The 26,514-nt window shown below is 35.1% G+C and overlaps 1 protein-coding gene across 1 annotated transcript in view; it reads left to right on the top strand.

Annotated features, from left to right (window-relative positions):
- Nucleotides 1-26,514, top strand: part of Man2a1 (mannosidase alpha class 2A member 1) — a 175,779-nt gene that overhangs the window by 114,955 nt on the left and 34,310 nt on the right. The window contains exons 13-16 of the mRNA XM_010632228.2: nucleotides 9,515-9,680; nucleotides 13,050-13,268; nucleotides 13,924-14,046; nucleotides 17,491-17,605. Coding sequence (XP_010630530.1) covers nucleotides 9,515-9,680; nucleotides 13,050-13,268; nucleotides 13,924-14,046; nucleotides 17,491-17,605 — 623 coding nt within the window. The remainder of the gene's footprint in view (nucleotides 1-9,514; nucleotides 9,681-13,049; nucleotides 13,269-13,923; nucleotides 14,047-17,490; nucleotides 17,606-26,514) is intronic.

Genomic DNA, 26,514 nt, shown 5'->3' with positions numbered 1-26,514 from the left:
TACTTTTATTATTAACATGTTCCCTCAATCATATTGGTTAGGTAATAAATATAATGATTTGCATAGTTTTGAAAAATATTTAGATTGTTTAGATATGAAATTTTTCTAGAATATTGCTATTTATTTATATTTCTATTTATCACCTTATAATAAATTTTTAAAAATAAAAACCATTAGATTAAAAGACAGGAACTCTTAAAGTTTTATTTTTTCAATTTTTTATTTTTATGGTTGCAAAATTATAAATATTAGATATAAGAAATTTGGAAAATATGAAAAATAATGAGTTATAGCGCCACCTCCTAAAAATAACTATTGCTAATATTTTGATAAGTTTCCTTCCTTCCTTTGTCTTTTCTTGACTTTGAGATTGAATTTTGTTATTAATATCTTTCATCCTAAATTTTAGGTTATAGATGATTTTACTGTTCTTTTAATATTTGTCCTAGCAAATTTAGATGACTTAATATTGTGTAATTGAAACGATTGCTCCTGTGTTATGTAGTTGATATTCACCTAAAATTTCTTAGACATTTTAGCTTCCCTTTATGCTCTTCAGTTTTTTCTTCCATATTTTATGCACAAATTATTTTCCTTCTGTCTGAGGGATTTATTTTATTTTCTACAGTCTTCCTTTAACCAATATTCTGTTTTTATTTGTCTAATACCATTTTTTATTTTAAAATAATTCAATTAAATATAAAAATGGCTACTTACGGATTTCTAGGTTGGCAGTTTTATTTAAAAAACACTTTATGTGATTCTGTTATCTCTGGCTTTCTTCATTTCTGATATATCAGTGGGTGACACTGTTTTTGGTCTTTTGACATTTTTAATGCTTTTTTACTGGCTGCTTCTAAGATTTTGCCTTTTGGGGAGTTTGCGAGGACTGAACATGGTACATCCTGGTATATTTTCATCATTTGGGCCTCAAAGAAATTTTTTGTATTTGTGGATTGATTGCTTTCATTATTTTTGGAAGATTCTTAGACGTTCACATGTTTGTATTGTGTCGTTTTCTTTCTTCAGTAAACACACATCTTATTTCAAGTATTGAACCTTTCTACTGAGTTGCTCATGTCTCTAAGGTGCTTTCCATTGCCATTTTTTTGTTCTTTCAATTTGCATATTTTATATTAACTTCTGCCAAATGTACTCATGTTAAGCACATCTGCAGAGTTATTAATTTCAAGTATTTATCCCCTTAAAATTTTGATTGTTCTATAATGTATTAATTTCTGTGGTGTAATTTGTTTTTTACTTTTGCCTCTGTATTAGTCTTGTTTTCTTCTTTCTCTGGCTATATTAATTGCTATGTTAAAGTCTGATCAGCTAACTCCAGCATCTGGGTCATGTGTAATTCTGGTTCTTTTGTCCTTCTTCTTGGTGTTCATCTATATGGCTCGGTCTTTTGGATACCTCATAATTTTGTCCTGAGTATTAGACATTGTGTAGAAAACTTACAGAGGTCCAGAAATTATTTTCCTTCTAGAATGTATTATTCTACCAAGGGCAATGCTGAACTGAACTGATTTGCCTACCGTCTTGTTCAGCTGGCTAAGTTTTTAACTAAGCCTCCTGTAGTCTTGAGCCTTACTCTGTCTGTAGTGAGCTCTAAAGCTGAGACAGTTCTGTTTTGCCTTTCAGAAGCTTTCTGTTTAGATTTTAGGCTTCTCTTTCTATGTAGTCTCAGTTTTTCTAGATGTCCCGATGAGAAAAACAGTGTATCTGAAACCTCCCAGTCTTGTGTCCTCTCGTCATTCCAGTAACGTCCTCCAGGCTTTGTTCTGGGCTTTGCACAGAGCTCTCAGCCCTCCCAGCTGAGAATTGGCTGCCCACCCCAAGGTGAAGATGACTACACAAGGCTACTCACTTCCTTGAAGTTCTTTGCTCAGCTCTTCTGTTAGTCTCAAAACAAATTAATACTATCTGCTCCCTGACTCTTGTAGTTGCCTAGTAACAGTACTCTTCTCCATCAGCAACTACTCCCTTGCCTCTGAAATATAAGCATTTTATTTTTCAACTTCAATTTGAGTGTTTAAAAATGCTTATTTTCTTTTGAGTGTCTGTATATCCACTGGTTTGTAAAAGCTTTTTACCCAGTATCCTTTCTTTTATGTTTTAAATTTTCATCCTTTAATTTTTTTAAGACAAAAAGTTTTATCCTTGCGTTCCCAAATATGTCGGCTTTTTATTTTGTTGGCTTTTTTCTATTATAGCTAGTAAGACCTTTGTACCTCAAGGTATGTATTTGTTTTTCCTACTAATTATGTATCATTTTTTAAGTCTTTAAATTTTTTAATTAATCTGAAATCGGACAAAATATTTCTTAATGTTGCATTGCATAAATTCATGAATTAATTTGGAGAGAGTTGTGTTTTTTCTGTTATGTTGGTTTCCTTGCCTAGAAAGATTATTATCTCCATTTTTATTTTTATGTTCTGCAGTTAATTTTTGTAATTTTCTGTATGTATAGTATACTCATTTGTTATAAAATTAATTTATAATTAATTGTTCTGCTGGGGATTGAACTCAGAGCTTTCCCAGTGAACTATGTTGTCAACCTTTATTTTTTTGTTTTGAGACAGAGCCTTGATAGATTGCTAAGGGATCCTCCTGCCTCAGCCTTCTAGAGTAGTAGGTTTATAGGTGTGCACTGCTACACTCAGCTTCCAGTTGATTTTAATCATCCTCGCTGCTCCTTTTCTGTGTGTGCATGCTGCATATCATACCTACATTAGCCTGATTAGCTGTCCTATTTATATTGAAAGTTCTGCCTCTGTCCCCTCCTACTCTGAAGGTATTTCTGCAGTAGACACTATGTGTTCATATCCGGAAGTGTACAGCCACTTTTCTGGTATTGGCCCTTAAGCCCTGACCGATATCATTTCATCAGAACTCTTAGTTCAAGAGATTTGTTTATCATTGTATGATTTTGCTAATTTATTTAGATTTGTAAGTGCTTTATTCAAAATAAGTATTTATAGCACTGCAGTGGCCTGGACTCATTGACTTATCCATTCCTCTATCTGCTGTGATTCTGTACTGGTGTTCTTGGTTATAAAATACCACAAGGAGGATCATAAGAGAAAGGAGCAATAGATTGTTATTGAGAGTCTGCTTTGTGCCTGGTCTGAGCTGGGTGGTCTTCTAAGCTCTTTCTCACTTAATTCTAACAATAATTTCCTGATTTTACAGATGTGAATACCAAGTCTAGGGAAAATGAAATAGCTTCTCCGTAGCCTCTATTTTTTTTTTTTTTTAATACCGAGGATCGAACTTGGGACTTTACATTTGTGAAGCAGGCGGCAGAACCACTGAGCTAAATCCCTGGCACAATAGCCTCTCATTTCTAAGTGGCATGGTGGGGATTTGACCTTGCCTGTGTCTTACTCCAGAGTCAGGGGTCACACAGTTTTGAAGATCTAATAGATCTCAAAGACTTTGTTTGTTTTAAATACCTTGATTTTTTTTCCTGATAAATAACGTGGTAAGCATTATGTTCTAAATCTAGAAAATAGGGTGAAAAATAGCAAAATGTCTTTAAATCTAGAAGTCCCATGTCTTTTTTTTCTTTTGCATAACTTTCTTGTTTTTTTTTTTTTTTTAATTCCATTAAGGTTATTGGTGCATTTTGGGAATACATTATGATCACATTCATCATTGGGAATTCGAACCCACACATGATATATTTAGGTTCTTGTTTTTCCCCGTTCCCCTTCCATCCCTTCCACCCCTCCCTATTTACAAAAATTTTGTTTCTGTGTTTTCCTTTTCTTCTCATATTTTCTTCCCTTCTTTCCTTTCCCCCACTGCCCTCCATAGTTCCCCTTTGCTTCTGGACCTTTTTCTCCTATTTTACATTATCTATTGTATTGTACATTTTGGTCCTCATTTCCTCTTGCATAAAGAACTTTTAAAAAATCATACCTCCAGATTTAAAGACCTAGTTCAAAAATGCACATCTGAAATGAATAGGCATTTCTCAGATGAAGAAGTAGAAGCAGCAAATAAACATATGAAAAAAAGTTCATCATCACTGGTCATTCGAGAGATGCAGATGAAAACAACACGGAGAGTCCATCTTACCCCAGAAAGAATGGCTGCTGTCAAGAAATGAACCAATAGCAAATGCTGGCAGGGATGTAGGGAGAAAGGAACCCTTCTCCATTGTTGGTGGGAGTGCAGGCTGGTGCAACCACTGTGGAAATCATTGTGGGGATTCTGCAAAGAACTAGGATTAGAGGTCTCATTTGACCCAGGTATTTCTCTGCTGGGTGTCTTCCCAAAAGATTTAAAAGCATCATAACACGGCCATATATGTGTACTCATGTTTATAGCAGCACAGTATAACAGCTAAATTTAGAAACAGCCCAAATGCCCATCAACTGGAGAATAGATAAAGAAGATGTGGTTTTTATATATAAAATGGAGTGCTACTAAGCTATAAAGAATGATAAACTAGAGGCATTTATAGCTAAATGGATGCACGTTGAGGCCATAAGTGAAATAAATAGGAGACACATGTAAATACTGAATAGTTTCTCTGGTGTGAGAAACTGCAAGAAATCTCGTGCCTTTCAACATAAACTCATGTATTTCTGTATTCAGAATACTGAACTCTTTTTTAGATTGTTTCACTAGTAAGTTTAGAGAAGATGCATATATTTTTTATTGTAATGAATTTTTAATATGTTGCTACTGATTTGGTATCAAAGTTCTGGTCTGCTTTGGTCTTAACTTTATGACCTTGGGTCTGTCATTTCCTATTTACAGAGGGAATAATTAGCTATTCTGCTTCTTTGAGCAATCAAAATAATAAAAATAAAAGTCTCTAACAAAACAGTTAAGACCCCATGCTAGTAGATATAATTTGTAAATGGTAAATTCTCCCAGTGGGATTTTTCTGCATTATTTATTCATTGTCTATTTATTGAACATTATTCTTCACCAGGAACTGTGGTAGGCACATGAAGTTATAATTATTTTCCATATAATCTTCACCTGCCTGCTTAATTGGTTTTAAATGCACTTATGGAGGATGTGACAATGTTTTTCACTTTTATTTTCCTTATGCAGTTATGGAAATAGCTAGTATTATTAAAATGTTTTCCTCAGTTACTGTCTTTGCTTACCGAATACTGTGAGGTCATAAGACAAACTCTTGTATGTATAGCAAGATTTTTTTTTCTATTCCATTATTCCCATTTGTAAATTTTCTTTCACAAATGTAATGTATTTGCACTGTAAATAGGCTTTGGTTCATCCAAGCTTCCTGAGGAGAGAGGCTCTGTGGGAATCTTTTGCATAGCTGAGACGCGCGTTCTTCACAGATGAATATGGAACCAGGGAATCTCCACAGGAAACCCTGGGTGCCAAAAAGACTTATATACTTGATTGTGTGTGCTGTGGTTAAGAAGATAACTCCAGAGTTACGACTGAGTTCTGAGCACTGTTGTAGTGCTTTTTAGTCAAGGTCAGTTGACTGATGGGAGGGATGAAAAGCTGTGCCTCATAGGTTGCTGATAGAGTCCTGAGGGCTGGTCAGACATACCGGAAGCACTCTGAGTGATAATTTCAGGGTCCCACTGATCAAGTAGCATATTCCCTCCACCCTGTTCTTCATCCAGTCCTTCCAGGAAGGAAGGACACTAATGTGGTATAAATGTATCGTTCACCTTCTAGTGGGCACTGATTAGCCCTGCCTCAAAGAGAAAACTCAGGGATTACTTCTGCAAAAGGAGTGAAAGAATTCTAAATATATACATTCTCTGTAGAATCTTTAAGGACAGAACCACACTTACAGTGGAATTCCAGTTTTACAATAAAGTAATTGCCAGTTTGACATGATATACTGATGTCTCAATTTCCCTCTGTTCCTGTCCCCACTGAAGTGCAGTATGTCATCTTTTGACTTCTAATTCAGTTGGCAGGTAACTTTATGAGTACTTTATTCATAGATCAAAGTTCTTACGCAGAGAAAATTGAAACAATTATCCTTAACATGAAGGTATCGAGGTCCAGGGTCAGTGATGAAAACTAGGAGACTGGACATGATTTGGTGACTGATAATAGCCAATATGCTAATGCTGATGTAGAGGAAATTGAAGGAAAACTACAGTAACAGCAGCAAACCTCTGATCTTCCTAAACAATTGTTTCCTGAGTAATGGAGAAATTAGCTCTCCTCATTTTCAGGATATTAGTGGTACTCTTTTCTTTTGTTAATGTAGATCGGGTATTGTTAATTTTCAGTAGGTAAGGGGTGTCATATAACATTAATACTTGTTGGTTTCATTCACAACTGAAAGTCTTAAAAAAACTCGTGTTTGGGAATACTGACAGCGTAACAGGTGTTTGACTATTAAACAGAGTAATGACAATGAAATTCAGTTAATTTGTGATAGTACACTTACTTGCAAGGGAAATATAATTTATGATTGTTTCTCTGTACTCTATCTAAAATGTACACAGATCAGAGTTTCTGTGTCAGATGGATTTGTACTGTGATAGACTTGAACATGCTGTGAATCTCTAATTATGTTAAAAATTATTTTCTTAGTGCGGCATTAAACTCATATATTCTACACATTTAGTTTTTGAATAGATTCTTGGCATGATAATTACATCATCATTTAGTACAGTAGAAACATCATTATGGTCAAATCAAATACTAATTAGCTACTAAAAAGAAACAAAATAGAACCTAGTTCACAGCTTAGTATAAAATGATTTAATATGGTACAAAACCAAATGTATGCTTAAAACTATTATTTGCTTGAAGCCTGAATCATGTTTTAAGTTTCCTATGGGAAAGAATTAGTATTCTGGATACTTATTACCTACTTTATTGCTTGGGTGCACTCACTACATGTTACCACAGCCTTGTGACTGGCAGTGTGTAGTGGCTCCTTCAAAGCCTGCTCCCACAGGTGGTCTAGCTCTGTTCACTCCAGGTCCCCGAGTAGACCTAGGAAACTGACCTGACCTCAGGCCATCGTTGTCCAGAGTTCTTCGCATACTAACTAGGTTTGTAAATCACTCCTTTGGGGGTTTCTGGTGTAAACCTCTTTGGTGCAGAGAATGAACGGCTGGGGCCTGTTTTTCTTCTGCCGTGTAGATACATGGTGTGCTCCCAGGGGTAAACTGATGGAATTCTCTGACGGTTGTGGTGCCCCTGGTGGTTTTGGGTGGGAGGTCAGTCAGATGCAGTGTGAGCTCTGGCGGGGTGAGAGGAAGGTGCAGACAGGTTGGTGAGTCCATCGCATGAGCACAGCTCTCCAGGGGACACTGCTCTCACTCTGCTTGTCAGTTGCTTCTGTGGATAAATAGTAATTTCAGCTTGTGGTAGGCGGTTTCAATGCTCTTCCTAAATACTTTTGTATTTAATAGGTGGCTTCCATCATCTGTTCTTTTTTGTGCATATTGAATCTCAGTGAATGTGAATGATGCAAGTTAGGTTTTGTCCCGATTCATAGGTGGATAGACCTAATAGGATTAGGACATTCTTGTGATTGTATTGTCTCCTTTGATACTCCAGAATCTTGTTTGTTTTTGAGACAGGGTTTTGCTATGTAGTTCAGGCTGACCTTGAACTCACTAGGTAGTCCATGCTGGCCTCAAATTCATGGCAATTCTCCTGCCTCAGCCTCCTGAGTGCTGGGGTTACAGGTGTGTGCCACCACATTGGCACAATATTGTTTAAACCAAAATATTTCTTCTGATAAGCATTTTATAAGGAAAATATTTCATAGGTATTGTTCTTTTTTTAACCTTTGTTATTCATTGCTTTACTTTGTCTTTTGCTTTACTTTGGTTACTGTAGGTACTAATTTTATTTCATAATGGATTGTAATGAAATTGAAAGCAACAAGTTGTAGGAAAACATACTGAGCTTTGATTTATTTAACAGATGTTAGCTTGCTTCTGTTTGTGTATATTAGAGGGAGAAGCAGTTATTATTAACTAGTCAAAGCTAGTCTGCTTCTGAAGTTACAGATTTGTCTAGGAAAACAAAATATTTCGGTTCATGAAAATATGTCCCAGTGAATCAGTGAGTAAGGCTGTTAGTGAAACATCCTCTTCGAAGCATGTGATTTATTTGGAGATTGTATGATGCAAATTGATTATGAAATAAAATAATAAATCATGCCAAGATGCAGATTCCATGTGATCTATCACATAATTGTTTAGAACATTTCTTCTCACAGGCCAAACCATGAAACGGTGAGGATATGGTAGTCATGTAAGTGGGAAAATCAAGGATGTCGGGTGCTTCAACAGAGAATTATTTGAACATCAGATTTAAGATGGAAGCATAGAAAAAATTTTAGGTCTTCAAATAACAGTTATGTTTAAGACCATTCTGTAAAAATTAAATTTTTCATGAAGGGTGTCATAATGTATTAATATAAAATATTGGAAAAATTCTGCCAAAAATCTTAGTTCATTTTTTATTCATACTAATAAATACTCATAAATATTGTCTGAATTTATTTTAATGATTTTAATTCCTTTTTCTACTCAAGTCCCTATCAAATTGGTTTTTTACCTACACTTTATATAATTAGGCCCTCATGGGTAGTGGATTTATTTCAAGTGATCTTTTTTCCAGAAACAACTTTCTGGAGAAAGAAAAAAAACCACCATGTATAAAATACGCATATGAATAATGAGATTCTGCCAATGTACCAGTATAATTTGCTGTGTTTTAGTGGTCTAAAATGAATGACTTATTTTTAATTGGAATTAAATGCGGCTAAATTGCAAACACAGACTGAATTTTTTATTCAGCAAAATTAGGCAGAGATTGTGGCATTTATTGTACTTTGCTGATTCTTTTCTATAGATGGCTAAAATCATATTTACATAAGTCATCTTCTGGGATATGGAAAAGCTGTATTAGAAGGTTATGAATGTCTTCCATTTGTAAACTTTCTTTTTTTTCAAGTACTGGGGCTTGAACTCAGTTCCTTTGCCCTGAGCAGCAGCATGCCTAACACTTTTATTTTTTATCTGTGGTCTTAAACATAACTGTTATTTGTAAGAAATATTTGAACACTTAAAATTTTTTCTGTGCTTCTATCTTAAATCTGATGTTCAAATAATTATCCGTTGAAGCATCCAGCATCCTTGATTTTCTCACTAACATGACTACCGTATCCTCACGGTTTAATGGCTTGGCCTGTGAGACAGGTTCTCACTAATTTGCTAAGTTGCCTGCAGTGGAACTTGTGATCCTCCTGCCTCAGCTTCCCATGGTGTTGGGATTATAGGCATGTGCCACCACACCTGGCTCATTTTATTTTTTACTAAGTGCTTTTGAATCATTATTTCATCCTCTTTGTTTTGTGTGCTGTTTGTTTCAGTGAAATTGCCAGTTCTTTAAAGTTCTACCAGAATATTCTTTTTAGCTCTTCTCTGTGTATTAGCTGTGAGTGACTATAAACTGAAGTTTTAGAGTGTGTAAAAAAAATTTTTTTGAGATTCCAGTAGTGACACAGCTGTTTTTGCAGGTACCTCGTGGTCTATAATCCTTTAGAACAAGACCGGAACTCGGTGGTTTCAATCTGTGTGAGTTCCCCCAAGGTGCAAGTGCTTTCTGATTCTGGGAGACCGGTGGAGGTCCAAGTCAGCGCAGTTTGGAATGATGCAGTCACTGTTTCAGGACAAGCCTATGAGGTATGTTGTGGATTAGAACATAAAGAAATATTCTTTAACAATAATATATATAGCCAGTATATAGCTTATAATTGTATAAGAGTCCCATGATAAGTCCATTGAGCAGTCATTTGGGCACATATCAATGATGGCGAACCTTTAGAGATTTTAGTGATATCCAAACTGCCCACCGTGGCACCCAGCCATAGATTATTCACCACTGGTATATGTTATGTGGTTAAAATTATAAATATGAGGCCATTTAATAGGCCAGGTGAGTGACACTAGAGGTTGTGTTTCTCTTAAAATGTAAACATCGTTGTTAGTAGGTATACTTCATATTATTAGTAGGTTACATGGTATTGTATAGCGTGAATGTTGCATATCTTTTTAAGTATGTACATTGTTAACTAGATTCTGAAGTAATGAAGTAACTATTACTCAAGAAATTTTGAATATCTTGGTCTAAGTATTTAATGACAATTGCACACTCTGTAGTCAAGATAAATATCATCCTTTTTGATTTGGAATAGTTTCAACTTTTCATTGCAAGGGTGACATAACACATCATGGAAGAGAGACTTCCTAAAATAATTAAGGTGCTTTTTTTGAGATGTAATTGCGGTAAATCTAGGTTCAAGGAATAGATTTTTATGTGTTTTTTTTAAATTAAGCAATATTAACCTGTATCACTGGAAAAGTTAAACATTTATAGTCTGAAGTGCAATTTAAACTGTACTTCTGAAGACCTCATGGAGTAGGAACTATTTCTGCTTGTCAAAAGCCATTGGTGGCTGCTATTATAATTCATAATCTTGTAGACAGGAAAATGTTACACTGATTTAGTCAGATTTTATAGGAAATAACTGATTTAAAAAAGTGGAACAGCTCCTGGAAAGAGGGTCATGTGTTATACATGTCCATGTTCCATTCCCTGTTCGATGCCTGCCATCCCTCAAGTGGGCAGTGGCTGGTACAGACTGAACTAATGTGTTTAATATTTACGTAATCGCATTCACCATCTTAATGTGCTGAAATATCATACTACGAAATGATTTGTAATACCTAGAAACAATCATTGTTTACAATAAGCTGTAACCTTTATAGAGAATTTCCTCCTTTAGGCATCTGCTAGGAACACTGTAGAATGGGTGAAAATCTTTGCCAGCTACTCTTTTTTATTCCTCCATTAAGTTTATGGGTACATTTAAAGCAAAAAATACAGTTACATTTATCATTGGGATCTTGTGCCTTTATTTATGTGATGTATCTTGGGTCTTATTTTTCCCCATAACCCTGCCTTCCCTTCACTCCCTTCACCCTTCCCTATTTACAAAGGCTTTGTTTTCATTTTTTCCTTTTTTCACATTTTTTCTTTTCCCTTATTTCCTTCCCCTCCCCACTTCCCCTTTAGCCCTTTTCTTCCTATTTCACACTCTCAATTATAGCATTTGAACCTTATTTACACTTTTAGTTTTTCACACCGGAGAAACTATTTGGTATTTGCTTATGTGTCCTATTCATTTCACTTAAGTGTATAGCCTTAATGTGCATCCATTTAGCTATAAATATCTCTAGTTTCTCATTCTTTATAGCTGAGTAGTACTCCATTTTATAGAAAAAACACATAACACATATCTTCCTATTTCACACTCTCAATTATAGCATTTGAACCTTATTTACACTTTTAGTTTTTCACACCGGAGAAACTATTTGGTATTTGCTTATGTGTCCTATTCATTTCACTTAAGTGTATAGCCTTAATGTGCATCCATTTAGCTATAAATATCTCTAGTTTCTCATTCTTTATAGCTGAGTAGTACTCCATTTTATAGAAAAAACACATCATCTTTATCCAGTCTCCAGTTAATGGGCATTGGGTTGTTTCCAAGTTTTAGCTATAACAAACTGTGCAGCTATAAACATGGGTGTGCATATATCAGTGGGGAATGATTCTTTTATTTCTTTTGGAAAAATGCCAAGCAGAGGAATAGGTAGGTCGAATGGGTCTTCTAATCCTAGTTCTTTGAGGTATCTCCATATTGATTTGCACAGTAGTTGCACCAGTCTGCACTCCCACCAACAATGGAGAAGGGTCACTTTCTCCCCACAGCCCTGCCAGCATTTGTTATTGATTTCTTGAGAGCAGCCATTCTTTCTGGGGTGAGGTGAAATCTCAGTGTTGTTCATCTCTTGAATGACCAGTGATATTGAACATTTTTTCATATGTTTATTAGCTGCTTTTACTTGTTTGTCTGAGTGCCAGCTACTCTTTTGACAGGGAATTAATATCTGGAATATATATAAGAACTCAAAAAGCTTACAATCAGAAAACAACTCCAAACTGAGCTAATGAACTGAATTATTGACACTTCTCTGAATAGAAATAGTTCAAGTGGCCAATAAGTATATTTAAAAATGTGCAGTATTTTTAGCCATTAGGGAAATGTTGAGATTCTATCTCATCTCACTCCCAGTCAGAGTAACTGTCATCAAGAAGACAAAACGCAATACATACTGGCATGGATACAGGACAAGGAACTCTTGCAGTAGTGGAAATATAAATTAGTAGAGCCACTATATAGGTGAGGATGGAGATTACATCAACAAAACTGAAATATAGCTACTATTAACCCAGCTATTGCACTCCTTGGTAGATTCCTGAAAGAATTAAAGCTGGTATACTGTAGAGAAAACTGCATGTTCATCCTTCTCATGACACATTTCCAAGAGCTAAGCTATGGAAGCAGCCTAGATTCCCCATCAGTAGATGAAAGAATGAAGGGTGATATAGATATATATACACACACACAATGGAATATTATTCAGCCAGAATGAATAATGAAATTGTGTTATTTGCAGAAAAATAGATGGAACTGGAGACCATCGTGTTACGTACAATAAGCCTGATTCAGAAAGGCACATACTGCATGTTTTCTTTCATAGGGAAGATCTAGAAAAAAATACAAAATAACTTTTGAAAATAGAGATGGCCTGAAAGTAAAAGGCTTAGTGAAGAGGAGAGGGATTGAAAGGCAGTGAGGGAGTGACGGGGAAGAGGATGATCAAACAGTTACGGTATACGTGTATTGTGAACATGACAGACTGAAACCCACTATTCTGTATAATTAATCTGAACTAATTTTAAAAAAAGAATGCTGTAGAATAATCGAGAATGATCGTATAGTTTCACTTATAGGATAAAAACACTCATGCCCTTGATAATCCTATCAATGTGAGTTGATCATATTTCCTGTGAGGTGGTAATATTATGTTTTCTTTTTAAGAAAAATATGGTAGTTTGTTATTTTAACTAAAAATATTAATCATTTGTCTTTCAGGAAGTAACACTTTTCTTTAATAAATGATCTTCTTTATCTTTTATTAAAGATTTCTTTTCTAGCACATATACCACCACTAGGATTGAAAGTATATAAGATTTTAGAATCAGACGGTTCCAATTCACATGTGGCTGATTATGTTATATATAATGGTAAAACAGAAGAGAGTGAAATTTTCAAGATAAAGAATATGATAAATGCCAACAAAGCTATAACTCTGGAGAACTCCTTTGTTATACTTCAGTTTGATCAGTCTGGGCTTATGGAGGTATGCTCTAAGTAATTCTAAGATTCATCATTTTTACTACATGTATGGATAACTCTGTAAATGGGGACACAATCTTCTCAACTAGGGCTGCATCAGATACCTTGGGAGAAGGAACGGATGAGCAGCTGTGTGTACCTTTTGCAGGACCACACGTGTGGTCTGTGGTGGTGCTGCTTCATGGACTATTACTGGTCCAAAAAGGAGTAAGGAAAATGTAAATGTTCAAGAATGTCTGTGGAAACTTAGAAAGCAAATTGATAGAAAAAATGCTTGCTTAATCTGATAAGAAAAAACTTGAAGTATATTTGCATATCACTTTAATTTTTATATTTTATTCTAACTTGTCTTTTATTTTTATTGTACTTTTCAAAGTATTTCCTCATGCACAATGGAAATAAATAAATTTGCTCTTTCTACAGAAAGTTTGACCAGTATATTTAGAGCTCCTAATTTGTGTACCTCTTTGTTCCTTGATGAAGTGTGTCCTGACTTTTTGTTACTATAATAAAGATTTTTAAATTCTGAGGCTAAATAATTAAGGTTTTCAATTAACATTTTTCAACATATTCTGTTTTTTTTTAAGTTGATGTTTACATGGGATCAAATGCAACATGGTTAACATTTCATAGTGTTGCTTTAATATTTTTATCTTTAGAAAATGATAACTAAAGAAGATGGTAAGCACCATAAAGTAAAAGTGCAGTTTTCCTGGTATGGAACCACAAGCAGAAGAGACAAAAGTGGTGCCTACCTCTTCCTACCTGATGGTAATGCCCAGGTAAGTGGTGCCGATGAGATGCCACATGTAATAAGTACTTATTGGAAAAGTTTGAAGGCAGAAAATAACAAGTATGTCTCGGTTTATCATTTTTTGTCTATTAGGGATAAATGTTTGACTGCATATTGTATTTACCCTTACTGGTGCTTAACAATTTGTACTTAAAATTAGAATAATGTGTCAGAGTTGGACTTTGTGTATGGTCCAACGAATTAATGCTACGCATAGATTTGATGGGGTAGAATACTGTCATGATGTTTTATATGTATAACACACAGCATAGGTACGCCTGCTAAATAGCTCTATGGGAAACATAGTTTGTCCACTGGGCCATTTTTTTAACACTTTAGTAAAACAATTTTTCCTGTCCTTGCCTGTGAACATTATATATGTGAATGCTCACATTTTTTTTCCTCATTGAGTTTATTGGTACATTTTAGGTATACAGTACAGTTACATTCATCATTGGGATCTTGTATCTTTACATGACAGGTCTTGGTTCTCATTTTTTCCCATACCCCTGCCCTCCCTTCACCCCTTCCTACCTTCTCTATTTACAAAAACTTTATTTCCATTTTTTCATTTTCTCATATTTTTTTTCTTTTCCCTTATTTCTCCTCCCCTATCCTTCTCACTTCCCCTACACCTTTAGCCCTTTTCTTCCTATTTCACATTCAGTTATACCATTAGGATCATACTTATAATTATAATTTCTCACACCAGAGAAACTATTCGGTATTTACACATGTGTGACTTATTTATTTCATTTAAGCATGTAACCCCAATATGTATCCATTTTCCTATGAATGACTCTAATTTCTCATTCTTTTTGGCTGAGTAGAACTCCATTTTATAGAAAAACCACATCTTCTCTATCCAGTCTCCAACTGATGGGCAAATGGGCTGTTTCCAAGTTTTAGCTATTACAAACTGTGCCGCTATAAACATGGGTGCGCCTATATCACTGTGGCATGATTCTTTTAATTCTTTTGGAAAGATACCCAGCAGAGGGATGGCTGGGTCAAATGGAACCTCTAGTCCCAGCTCTTTGAGGTGTCTCCATATTGATTTCCACAGTGGTTGCACCAGTCTGCACACCCACCAACAATGGAGAAGGGTTCCTTTCTCCCCACAGCCCCGCCAACATTTGTTATTGGTGCATTTCTTTTGAAAATGTAGAAAATTACGAAGAAAACAATAAAATGTATCAAATGGTCTACTTTTCCATGAGAGACACTTCCGACATTTTGATATATTATTTCTGTATTGTTTTACACATATTCCTTTCTCCCCATTCTCTGTTCTTATTTAATCTTTTTTCTTTTTTTTTTTTGTACCAGGGATCAAACTCTGGTCCTTATGCTTGGGAGGCAGGTGGCAGCACCACTGAGCTAAATCCCTGGCCCAATTCTCAGTTCTTTCTTACTGCACTTATGTATTTTTCATTTTTAACAGTGGTCACGTCTGATGGTATGTTAACATTAAATACATGGTTGTGTTTAGGAATTTTCTGATGTTGCTTATGTACTTTCAATGTTTCACTGCTGTGGCATTCCAATAAGCTTTGTCACATTCATTTTGTGTAATTCTGATTATTTCCTGCAAGTAGCTGTTTAGAAGACATTTTTTTGCAGTATATGAAGCCTATAAAGGTTTTTTGATACACTCTGCCTGTCTTCTCCTTAGCTAATGACTGTATAAATATTCTTACTGGTGTTTTCTTGAACAACTCTCTACCATTCCAAGAACTGAGAACTATATGAAAAGCTTTGCCTATAAAACTAACTAAACTGAAACATTTTCTGTTTAGATTTTGTGACTAGTGAAGTTGAATTTCATTTATACATTCACTTATCTTTCCTAAATTTTTATGAGTTTTCTGTTTACAGTTTTGACCATTTTTCTATTGGTGTGTCCTGTTGATCTTTTAGTAGTCTTGATATGGGGTAAAATTAAACCTTTTTCCCTATATGTTGCAAAAATCGTCCCTGAATGTATCATTTAATTGGTTCATTATTCTTCTAGTACTTTGCAGTTATTAAGTAGTCAGTTGTATTCTTTTTTTTTCTTCAGAATTTCTTTGTGGTTTTTATACCTTTATAAGTTCTATTTCAAGATCAACTGAATATTCTCACTAATGTTTTGTTGCTGGGAAATTCAACTGAGAAGGTGATTTTAGTCTAAAATTTAGGGGAGTCTGATAATCAAAACGAAGTGTTAGATATTTAGTATTGTGTTCGTCACATAAAAGACTAGCACAAAGAATTAAAGGCAGTAAATTTGCAGTTCTCAGTGGGCATTCCAGAATGGGCATTGGATTTTAGGTATAAATAAGTTTTCTTACTTTCCAATTTGTGTCATTGGACAGATGTTGTTTGTTTTTTTTTTACTTTATTATTTTTTTGACAAGGATAGTTACACTGTGGAATACTATGCATGATAATAGTAATTAAATTATTTAAAGTCATTTTATGTTTAAATATCTGTCATGTAAGAAGGACAAACAAAATTCTCAAATATTTACAAAAAGAGAAAATAAAATAAATCAGGGAAAGAAGTGGCAGAAAGTGGTAGGAGCCCAGAAACCATCATCCTTCACTCCTCACTTTCTGGCTATGTGATACTTAGGTACAAGAAAGTTATCACTATGGACTATTATGCATTTTATTAATTTCAAAATATTTTTCCAAAGCGGTTGGAATAAAATGAAACAATTCTGCAAGCTGATGCCGCTTCAGTAGTTCACGTTGGAAGCCTAGCTTTTCATGCTGTTATTGAGCTAAAGCATCTAATACTGAAAATAAAGTTCTTCATAAATGCTTTAAGTTTACTCTCAGATCACATAAGTTTTGTGCTTCGTTCCCACATTTTCTCAGATTTAGATTCTAAAAGAAAACTAAACCTAAGGTTTCCAAGTAGGTTTTTTTCCCAAGTCTGAATTTGCTTTATATTCAGGGAATCATCTCATGTAAAAAGAGTGTTTTATGCTTTAGTAAAATGGACTGATTAAACTATTCCTGAATCCTGCTTGTTTATCTAGATTACTCCCTGTTGCCATCCTTACAACCTACCCTGAACCCTGAACATTAGGGGGCCTTGGTTATAAAAAACGTTTGCCTGACATAAGGTTACTGCTATAGAATGAGTATTGTAAGTGTTTGTACAGTATAGTAGGATTTGTTTTAGAGATTTTTTTATAGCTGGGAGAAATATTTGTTGATCATCTATGCCAATCAAATTGTAAGCAATTGACAGTTTTTAATAACAAAAACGTTATATTCACCATTTACTGTGTGCATATTCTGACATGTTGTGAGCTTTAGTTTTCATTTGAAGTTGCAAAAATTAGATGATATATATTGCAGCTTGGGATCCTATAATAAAGATGCCTTAGAAAGGATTAGAAGTTAAAATATTTTTGCTAAAATGTCTTTCCCTCCACAGCCTTATGTTTACACAACACTGCCCCTTGTCAGAGTGACACATGGAAGGATTTATTCAGAAGTGACTTGCTTTTTTGAACATGTTGCCCATAAAGTCCGCCTGTACAGCGTACATGGTAAGAAGACATAGTCGTGAAACATACTGGTTTCTGGAGCCTTGCTTTTCTTGTGCCATTTTTAATAAATGAGTAATTAACTTTTTATGAGTAATTAGCTTTTAGAGTTAATCTTTTTGATTTAATCTTTTAAACTTGATTTCAAAGTATATACTTAACCTTATGATAATAAAAATGATGAAACATTTCACTCCCTAACATATATGTGTTCTTTCTTCTGGACATACTCTCCTTCCTGTGGCAGCGCAGCATTTGCTTTAGTCATATGCACCTTTACTAGAAACCTTATTGTGAAGACCAGGCTTTCAATTAGTGGACCGCTGACTAGTGGTGAAATACACACGAAGACCTGCCTCCTTAAATGTAGAATGTATTGCAGTAGCATGTATCACAACAGTGTAACTTGTAAAAAAAAAATTCTAGGGCTGGGGATTTGGCTCAGTGCTTCCGCAGCCTGCCTCACAAGCTCAAGGGCCCGAGTTCGATCCCTGGTACAACAAAACAAAACAAAACAAACAAACAAACAAACAAAAAAAACCCTGAATAATCCTGTTTATATATCTTTAGCTGGTAGAGTATAAAATCGGCCAATTGTTTATTGCTTTTAGACAGTATAGACCATCATCATTATTACCTAAATTGATAGGAAATTGACTTTTGATCCTCTTAGGAGTATAACCCTGGGCGACTGACTGATCCTTCAGGGTGGACCTATAGTGCCTAAACATCCACACTTGCACAGATGTGTGGGTTGATTTTGAATGAGTAGAGTACTTTTCCAACCACAGATGTAATGTCACTGACCAGGCTGTTTACCCCAGGTTATCACTGTCTTAGAAAATGACTTTACAAAAATGCACATTAAATTATCTTTGCTATTAGCTAGGGTGAAGAAAATTAGAAAAGGGGAAATAATCCTTCCTTGAATCTTTATACAGGTAGAAAATAAAGAATTCTATAAACTAATTATAAACTCCATTAACAGGCACACTGAATTTTGCTTTTCTTCAATTTTTTTAACTTCCAGTTTCATTAGTTTTTCCCTTCCCTTAGAATATTAGGTACGGGCTAACTCTTTCATGCAGCTTTTAGATAATACTACTGATGTATTTTCAGTACAATCCATGATTCCTCAGTTGGATCAGAAAGTAGGTCTTCTGGGAATGAGAAAAATAATCCTAGATACTAACTTTGTATCCCATAAATGTAACTTGTAAGTTATCTGCAATCACTTTCTACCTAAAGGAAAGCTTGTAGTTCTGAAATAATTTTTATTGAGTTTCCTAAAACCTCTGTAAGTCAGAAATAGTTTTTGACCATTTGTTGGTACATTCTTGCATAAGCCACCCCTGAGAGCTCTAAAATTACATTTTTGGCTATCACCAAATGTTTCTTTCGATGGGTAGAAAAATAACATCACACAGAAGAGGTGCTCATCTATTTTTAATTTTGCTTAAAACTACTGTTGTTTAATGGAAAAGTTCTTCTTTGAGTGAAGGATGACACATGATTTGGCACACACATGTCCTGAAGTTTGATTTGTCTTGGTTTTTTCATCTGTTGTATGGGAGATAGGCTGTGTCTCAGAATAAATGCCATCTTCCCAGTCAGGTATATTTGCTTAATTGCTTTTGTTTTTACTTACATAGAGCTGTCAATATCAGTACATCTCTTAAGTTTTCATTAGCTTATCCAGGAGATCTTCAACTCATGTCACAGGGGGTTTGTGGCCCTCTTCTGCTGGTGGCTGCCATCATACATACCTCAATGGCTGATTTGGAAATTAATAGACCCTGACTTGTCTGTTTCTTTAGTGCAACAGACTGCACTAAGCAGAACTAAATGGTCATCATCTTTCTTCTCCGATTCCCTTGGGGAGTGAGCTGCCTAACAGCTCTTCACCAGAAGCAGAACCCACGAAGATTCAAATGGCTCCTGCCCTCCCAAAGTGACAGGGCTGTTTCTGTGTTACTCTCACATTTTCTGGGCTCCCAACGTGACCTTTTCTATTTGCTTGCTTGGCTTCTGCCTCATTTCTGTGGCACAGTTTTTCATTTTCCTTTGTCATGTGTTTCCTTTCTCATTTGTGTCTTTAGTTTTCCTTCATGTTCTGGGAAAGAGACTTAGATTTTAGGGACATTGCTTGTAGGGCAGATACCTCTCTTTTATCACCAAACTGGCCAGTCTTAGCATTTCAAACAGCCATAGAAGTCCTGACTCTTACCTGTCTTCACTTTTTCTTAGTACTTACGTTCTGTTCATTAGTAGCAGGAAAAATATTTTCACGTGTCAAGATATAATTTTGTATTCTGGAATCTCTGGAATTCTGACATCTAGGTAATGAAAGTATCTTTTAAATAAAGCTTAATTAGTTAAGAAATAGATGTTATTCTGAACAGGACACTAAGAATACAGTGTTAGCTTAATAAAATAAATATTCAGACTTCATGTTGCCTCTGGATTTCTCAGTGGATAGAATAGAATTGGGTTGAAGCATATTTCTTGATCAATATTAGATTTTTTTGTGATTGAAAGCAAAAAGATTTAGAAGTTTGTAAGAAATGACAGATAAGTATATGCAAAATTAATTTAGAGTCCTTTTCTGGAACAGTTTTACTCTAATTAACTGGATTAAATCTGAAGTCAGAATATACAAACTCAAACTGACATATAAACCTTTCATTTTTTTTCTATTTAGCCCTGAACATTTTTCCCCCATTTTTAAAGTAGTTGGTGAGAGATGAGACACAGAATCACCTGAATGACTTTTTTTTTCAAGATATATACTCCCCCATGTGTATATTCCAGGCCCCCTTAAAAATCTGTCATCGAGAGAAGATTTAGCCCAGCTGTAGAGATTTTGCCATAATTGGTAGTCTTTGTGACTCACTTCCATGTGACCTTCTCTTTGACCATTTCCTGGGGACTCATATAATCTGGGTCTTGGTTCATTCAGGTCTAAATGAAATCACTATTCGGTGCTCTTCATCTGTGACGTGTTCAGAGTGCTAGGAGATAGATAGGCATTCCAGCTACCTCAATTTTTTTTTTTTTTTTTGTCTTGGCTTTGGTTATACAGTGCTAAGATACCTATAATTAAGAAATACCTGGGAGCTCTTTCACGTTCTAACTCCGGCCTCCTATAAATCAGGTGTCTGAGTCATTGATCGAAACACATACACAAGAGGTGATCTTTTGTCTTAGGTGCAAAGAAAATTTCATGCAACGTCCATGTTTTTATAGATTGAGTTTTAGTTGTACCTACTCCAAATAACGAAAATGTTTATTCTCACATTTTGGATATATATCTTTGCTCCCTCTAAATTGACCACATACAGTTATTACATGAATATTAATGACTAAAGTCTTTGTTGACAGTACCAAATTTCTGGTCTAGAAAGAAATGAAAGTTGAGAGAGAAACTATTAATATTTTATGATTATACATTGTAATTGCATTAGGTTACTAAACTAGGTAATTGTATAAAATATTTTATTATTTCACAGCAATAAGACAAAATAGAAAATGAGGTGGCATACACCTATATTCCCAACACTTGGGAGACTGAGGCAGGAGGATAGCAAATTCAAGTCCCGCTTGGGCAATTTAGCAAGACCCTGCCTCAAAATTAAAAACTTTTAAAAAAGAAAAAGTGCTGAGAAATAACCCAGTTAGAAGGCTTTGGTTTATCCTCAGTATCACACACATACAGAAGTTAATATTATAGATAGTCTTTATTGAATATATCTCTTAACTCTTCAGAATTCAGTTTATGAGAACATTTTTTCAAAAAGCAAAGTAATTCAAACATCCTTACAGTCCTCAGTATTTATTTTAGCTGCTCTTGGGCCCTTTTCCTCCTAAAGTAACTTCTGTCCAAAGTAATCTTTGGGAGAAAACAAAATCAAGAACAAAACTCAAACAACACTTCCCAAATTATATAAACTGTTTTGTCATACTGATTTTGAAAGAAACTGTCGAGAGGCCTTGGTTCAACTGTACTTTTTGTTTTGGGTATGGTGTCTAACTTTAGTTTTTCTACTTACATTCTTTCCAGATTTGGAAAATGATTAGAAGTGAAGTTGAAAGACTCTTTTTCTTAGCATCACTTAAGTCATTTTAAAAAACTGCTTTTCATTTCATTATCGCTCAGACTCATTCAAAAAATTTCTAAAAATATTAAATTAGAGGAAGTCTTGTACTCACCAGCTTTAAAAGCTTTATATCAGAGCTATTCCAGAAATTTCTAATGAAATGTAATTCTTGCCTTGTGTCAGGTTAAATAAAAAATCCATTTTATAGGACACATAATTTAATGAAATACCCTTTTGGAACCATTTTATACCTTCTAAAATATTATGTATTTTGTAGAATAACATATTCAAGGGGTTAAAGATAGAGAAGGCAGAAATTAATTTTACTTATAGTGTAATCATGTTTTATTAAACTGAAGCTTCAAATATCAACAAATAGACTATTTTGACTTCTTTTGGTTAATCTTGGGGAAGTTAGAACATACTATGCCGAAGCCCTTGCATTACCTTGTACTATATTTGATACTATGCCTTCACAAAAAGTACATAATTTGCAGTAACACGTAAGTGACATTACTAACTGTGGCTTCATTTGTCTTCAGAGCTGTACTTATTAGACTTTAGTGCCCTGGTTTTCTGACATCAACAGCTGCTTTGAAGAATTGGGTTGCTGTGGGTTACCAGTGTGTCATGTACATTTTCACTTGCACGTGGTTGCAGTCCCAAATCTGAAAACATATCTATCTTCCAGATTTTTTCGCCTCTAGGACTATGTCTTACTAGGCAGGTAATTGAGTAAGTGTGTGTTGTGTAAACCATGTTTCAGCCCCTAGGAGAAATATCTTAATGCAATACTTTTGCCCTATTTTCTTCCAGCATATTACAGAAGTACTGTATGTAATGAATCTTGCTAAAAGAAAGTAAGGAGCCTGTAGGAAAAAATGTAATGAACTGCTATCAAGAATTATAGAAAGAAAAAGTTTCCACTGTCTGAAATGACTGGATAATTTCTTTGCATTGGTATACTTAGGAAACAGAGTTGCTTAGTTTCTCTGAGCAATTTTGAATATTTAAATCTAAGTGTATTTATTACATGAGTCTTGATATTTATTTATTTATTTATTTTCTTTGGTACTGGGAATCGAACTTGGGTCCTTGTGCTTACAAGGCAGGTCGCAGAATCACTGAACTAAATCCCTGGCCCGAGTCTTGACTTTTAAAATGAGCTCCATCTAGTTAAGGTCACCACATTGCGAATTAGATATCTGAATCTTTACTGTCGCCACTAAGCAAAGTAGAGTAACCTTTTGGATTTGTCCTTTAATGTCTTATGGAATCAGTTTTTTTTTCCTCCCCCAATACCAGGGATTGAACTCAGTATCCTGTGCTTGCAAGGCAGGTGTGGCACCACTGAGCTAAATCCTGGGCCCATCAGTTTCTTAATCTATAAAAAAAAAAGTAGGTGATTAATTAGGAATAACCATCAAAGAGTCTTCATAAAACCTAGAAATATATAAGATCTCGTGCTTTAATCCTTGCTTCTGAATTCATCTAAAGACTTTTGAATCTGGGGCTTTCTTTCATTCCTGGAGTTCACCACGCTTGTAACACGATCCTGTTGCTTCACTGAAGTTGTTTTTATTTCTATAAAAAGATGCATGAGAATATTAAAATAGTTTGCAATCAGTCTCTCATTCTTCCCCCAGGGCTACATTCCATATTTAGGTTGATTTAAGAGTAGAAACATCAAGTAAGTTATGGCTAGGCAGACTTAGGTAATTAAAACACTTTTGGAATATCATAATATGTAATTGACTGCTAAGGATTTTTTTCCCTGTTAATTGGAACTTTAAAAAACTGAAATAAGTAGCTATTTGTCGAACCTGATTATTCCCTACGGGCATGGAATAGAAGGCTGTTTTAAGGGACTGTAAGCACGTTCTGGTTATACAGATTCAGGTTCAGAGGTTATCTGGGGGCTGTATGACAGCACCTAAAAAGCACAGCTCCTTATCAGGAAAACGTTGTCCCCTATGAGTCTGTGTTGCTCTGAATTCTAATGTGGGGCTCCAGGATGAAACACAGGCAAAGTATGATGATTCATACTCCAGAGTTAGGCCCTTGCATCTCATCCCAGCCCCGCTCCCAGCTCTGCTGCTTACCAGCCATTTGATCTTGTTCAGGCTACTTCCTGTTTAGCCTTGATTTCATCATCCTGAAACAGTGACGTTAATGGAGTCTCCCTCATACAGATGTTAGGAGGAGAAACTGCATGAGTGTGTGCAGAGTGTGATTTCTACTGAAGATGAAGAGAGCAGTGCAGATGATTTGGCCAGAAACTGTTCAAACAGAGACAGTGGTCATTGAGGCATGGAAGACTAAATGAAGGAAGTGAGTTATTGAGATGCTGTATCTTAAAGAAATTTCACTTCAATGGGCAGAAAAGGAGAACAGACTCAGCATGAAGTGGAGTTGGTTATGTCAGACTCCCTCATTTCTATAAGAATTTGAAGATCTCTGTGTCCATTATATATTTTAAAATTGGCTTCTATTTTTCTTTATACACTTGAATAACTGGCAAGGATGTTATCTTTGGTATTGTAAATACTAGTGACATTTAAATATAAGCATATCCATGGGAAGTGATTTGATACAAAATCTTGCATCTTTAGAAAGCCTGCAGTAGCTCTGCTTTTAACACCCAGAAATTTCACATTATTTTTTCCTTGAACTCCTATTTCCATCCCCCACAGAATTTTATCTTAATCTAACAGTTTCACGCTTGAGAGTCTTGTTCTTGGTTGACCTTTTATTACTTCCCTAGAACAAAAACCACTTGTGTATGTATGTATGTATATGCATGTATATGTAAAGTTTTAAAACTCATCCTAAAGCTCTAAGTAGTGTTACATTTCTCAGAGAATGAATTATAAGTTGGTATTAATAGTAGAGAATTGATCAGAACAATAAGTCCGTAACTCACCATTTGATCATTTATTTTGTAAATTGTGATAGAAACATTTCTCTCAATGAATTGTCCTTTTAAAAATAAGTACCAATGTAAAGGAGCTTTGTTTATGTAAATAAATAGGTGGTTATGGGAGGGATGTATTACAGGATTATCATTCAACCTTTTGAGCTCCTTCTGAGTTGGATGTCATAAGTCAGAGAGTATCCAACTTTAGTTTTAATCAGTTATTTTTAATGAATAGGCCTGAGAATCTGAATACCTGTCCCTTCAATTTTATTGTTAGCAAACAGTTGGAAACTATATGTTGTACAAAAAATATGTGTTACTCATTCGTTAATATCCAGCCAGACACCAGTGTCTCAAATCATTATCCATTGGAATTGCTGTGGGGAGAGGTATGCTTCTGCTGCTGTTACTTTCTCCTCCCACACCCTTTTGTAAGTTGGGAGGAGAAATACTGAGAGGAATAGAAAAAAGAAAAAGCAGACATGTTCTCTAGAAGAGCTGTTTCCATAGTGTGCAAAATGATCTGTAGAATTCAAGCTTCTTCTCCAAAAGCAACTGGGAAAACTGGGTAGTAAGCAGGTCCAGAGTGACTGTCAGTGCCAAGAGAGTGCGGACTGATGACTGTGATTATCCTAGCATTCTTCTCTCCCTTGTTCAACAGCCCCAGCCTGTACCATGGGGAAAGTGCCGAGAAACCTCTGGTGCTATGAACTTGTCTATTCACCTACCGGGAAAGTGCTTTGATTCATCCTCTGCTGATGGTCTATCCTGATATTAAAACTGATATATGTGTTAAAACCCTTTAAAACAGCACTTCCAAAGTATGTGTTTTTTCAAAAAATCATTGTTTTTTTGTTTTTTTTTAAGGCAGCGTTCTAGTTTTGTAGTGCATTTTTCAGTTTTTAGGCCTCCTTTAAGTTGATCTACTTAATTACTATAATCTTTACCCAAAATTTGCAGTCCATATGATGAAGATGCTATAGTTTTCTACTATATATTTATTCTTTGACATTGTTATGAAAGTTATTGAAGTAAAAAGCAGAAGGTATGCAGACCAGTGCCAAACTCTTCCATGATCAATACATAATAATAGTTATTAATCTAGTGTTTTAGGAATAGAAGAAAGTGATGTATCATTTTCTTAAGCTTGAGACTTAAGAATGAAATTTGTATTCATGAAAGCAGGTGTTAAAATTTTCACTTGTGCAGAAATAATGTGGACATTTACAGATACAGAAATCAGCAGTACTTCAGAGGGTAAATTAGATCCCAAAATGGATGATAAGTTGAAAAAGTCACCATGAAGACAAAGGTCATCCAGTTGGGAGAATTTCTACTTTGGCACTTCTGTATAGGAGTATGGCTTTTTAAAAATACACGCTCATGATAATATTTGCTTTTTATAAAATTGACTTAACTCATCATTGTTGTAAGAACTCATTTAAGTGTTTTTTTTAAACTTAATCAATGTGTGCTAATGAGTAACCTTAGGTGTCAACTCCCAGATTAGTATAACAAAGTTCACAAAATCAACAGTGTCACGAACGTAAACACATAATAGGGAAGTTGTTTTTCTCATTTTTGATGATTTAAATGTAAAACAAAACAGTCGTCAACTTGGAGAAGGACATCTTCAGAGTTAGGGGCCCCTCCTGCCACTAGGCAGCTCGCGCTGTCTGTCGTTTACATGAATTGGTGTCTCAGTCACGCTGTCTGCTCAGCACAGAGGTGGAGAGGACAACAAACTTCCTTTTTGCCCACTCTTCCAGAACATTCACAGCAGATTTTGCTTTGAAACTTAAGTGGGTGTTTTGGAGATTTATTGTATCTGATTTAATAACCATATGTTAATTTTCAGATGAGCTTTTTTTTTTTTTTTTTTTTTTTTTTTTTTTTTT

This window comes from Fukomys damarensis, unplaced genomic scaffold (genome assembly GCF_012274545.1).
Source record: "Fukomys damarensis isolate Sample0158 unplaced genomic scaffold, DMR_v1.0_HiC HiC_scaffold_3, whole genome shotgun sequence".
In the NCBI taxonomy this organism is placed as follows: domain Eukaryota; kingdom Metazoa; phylum Chordata; class Mammalia; order Rodentia; family Bathyergidae; genus Fukomys; species Fukomys damarensis.
The sequence above is the reverse complement of the archived record's forward strand: the minus strand, read 5'-3'. Positions and strand labels throughout refer to the sequence as shown.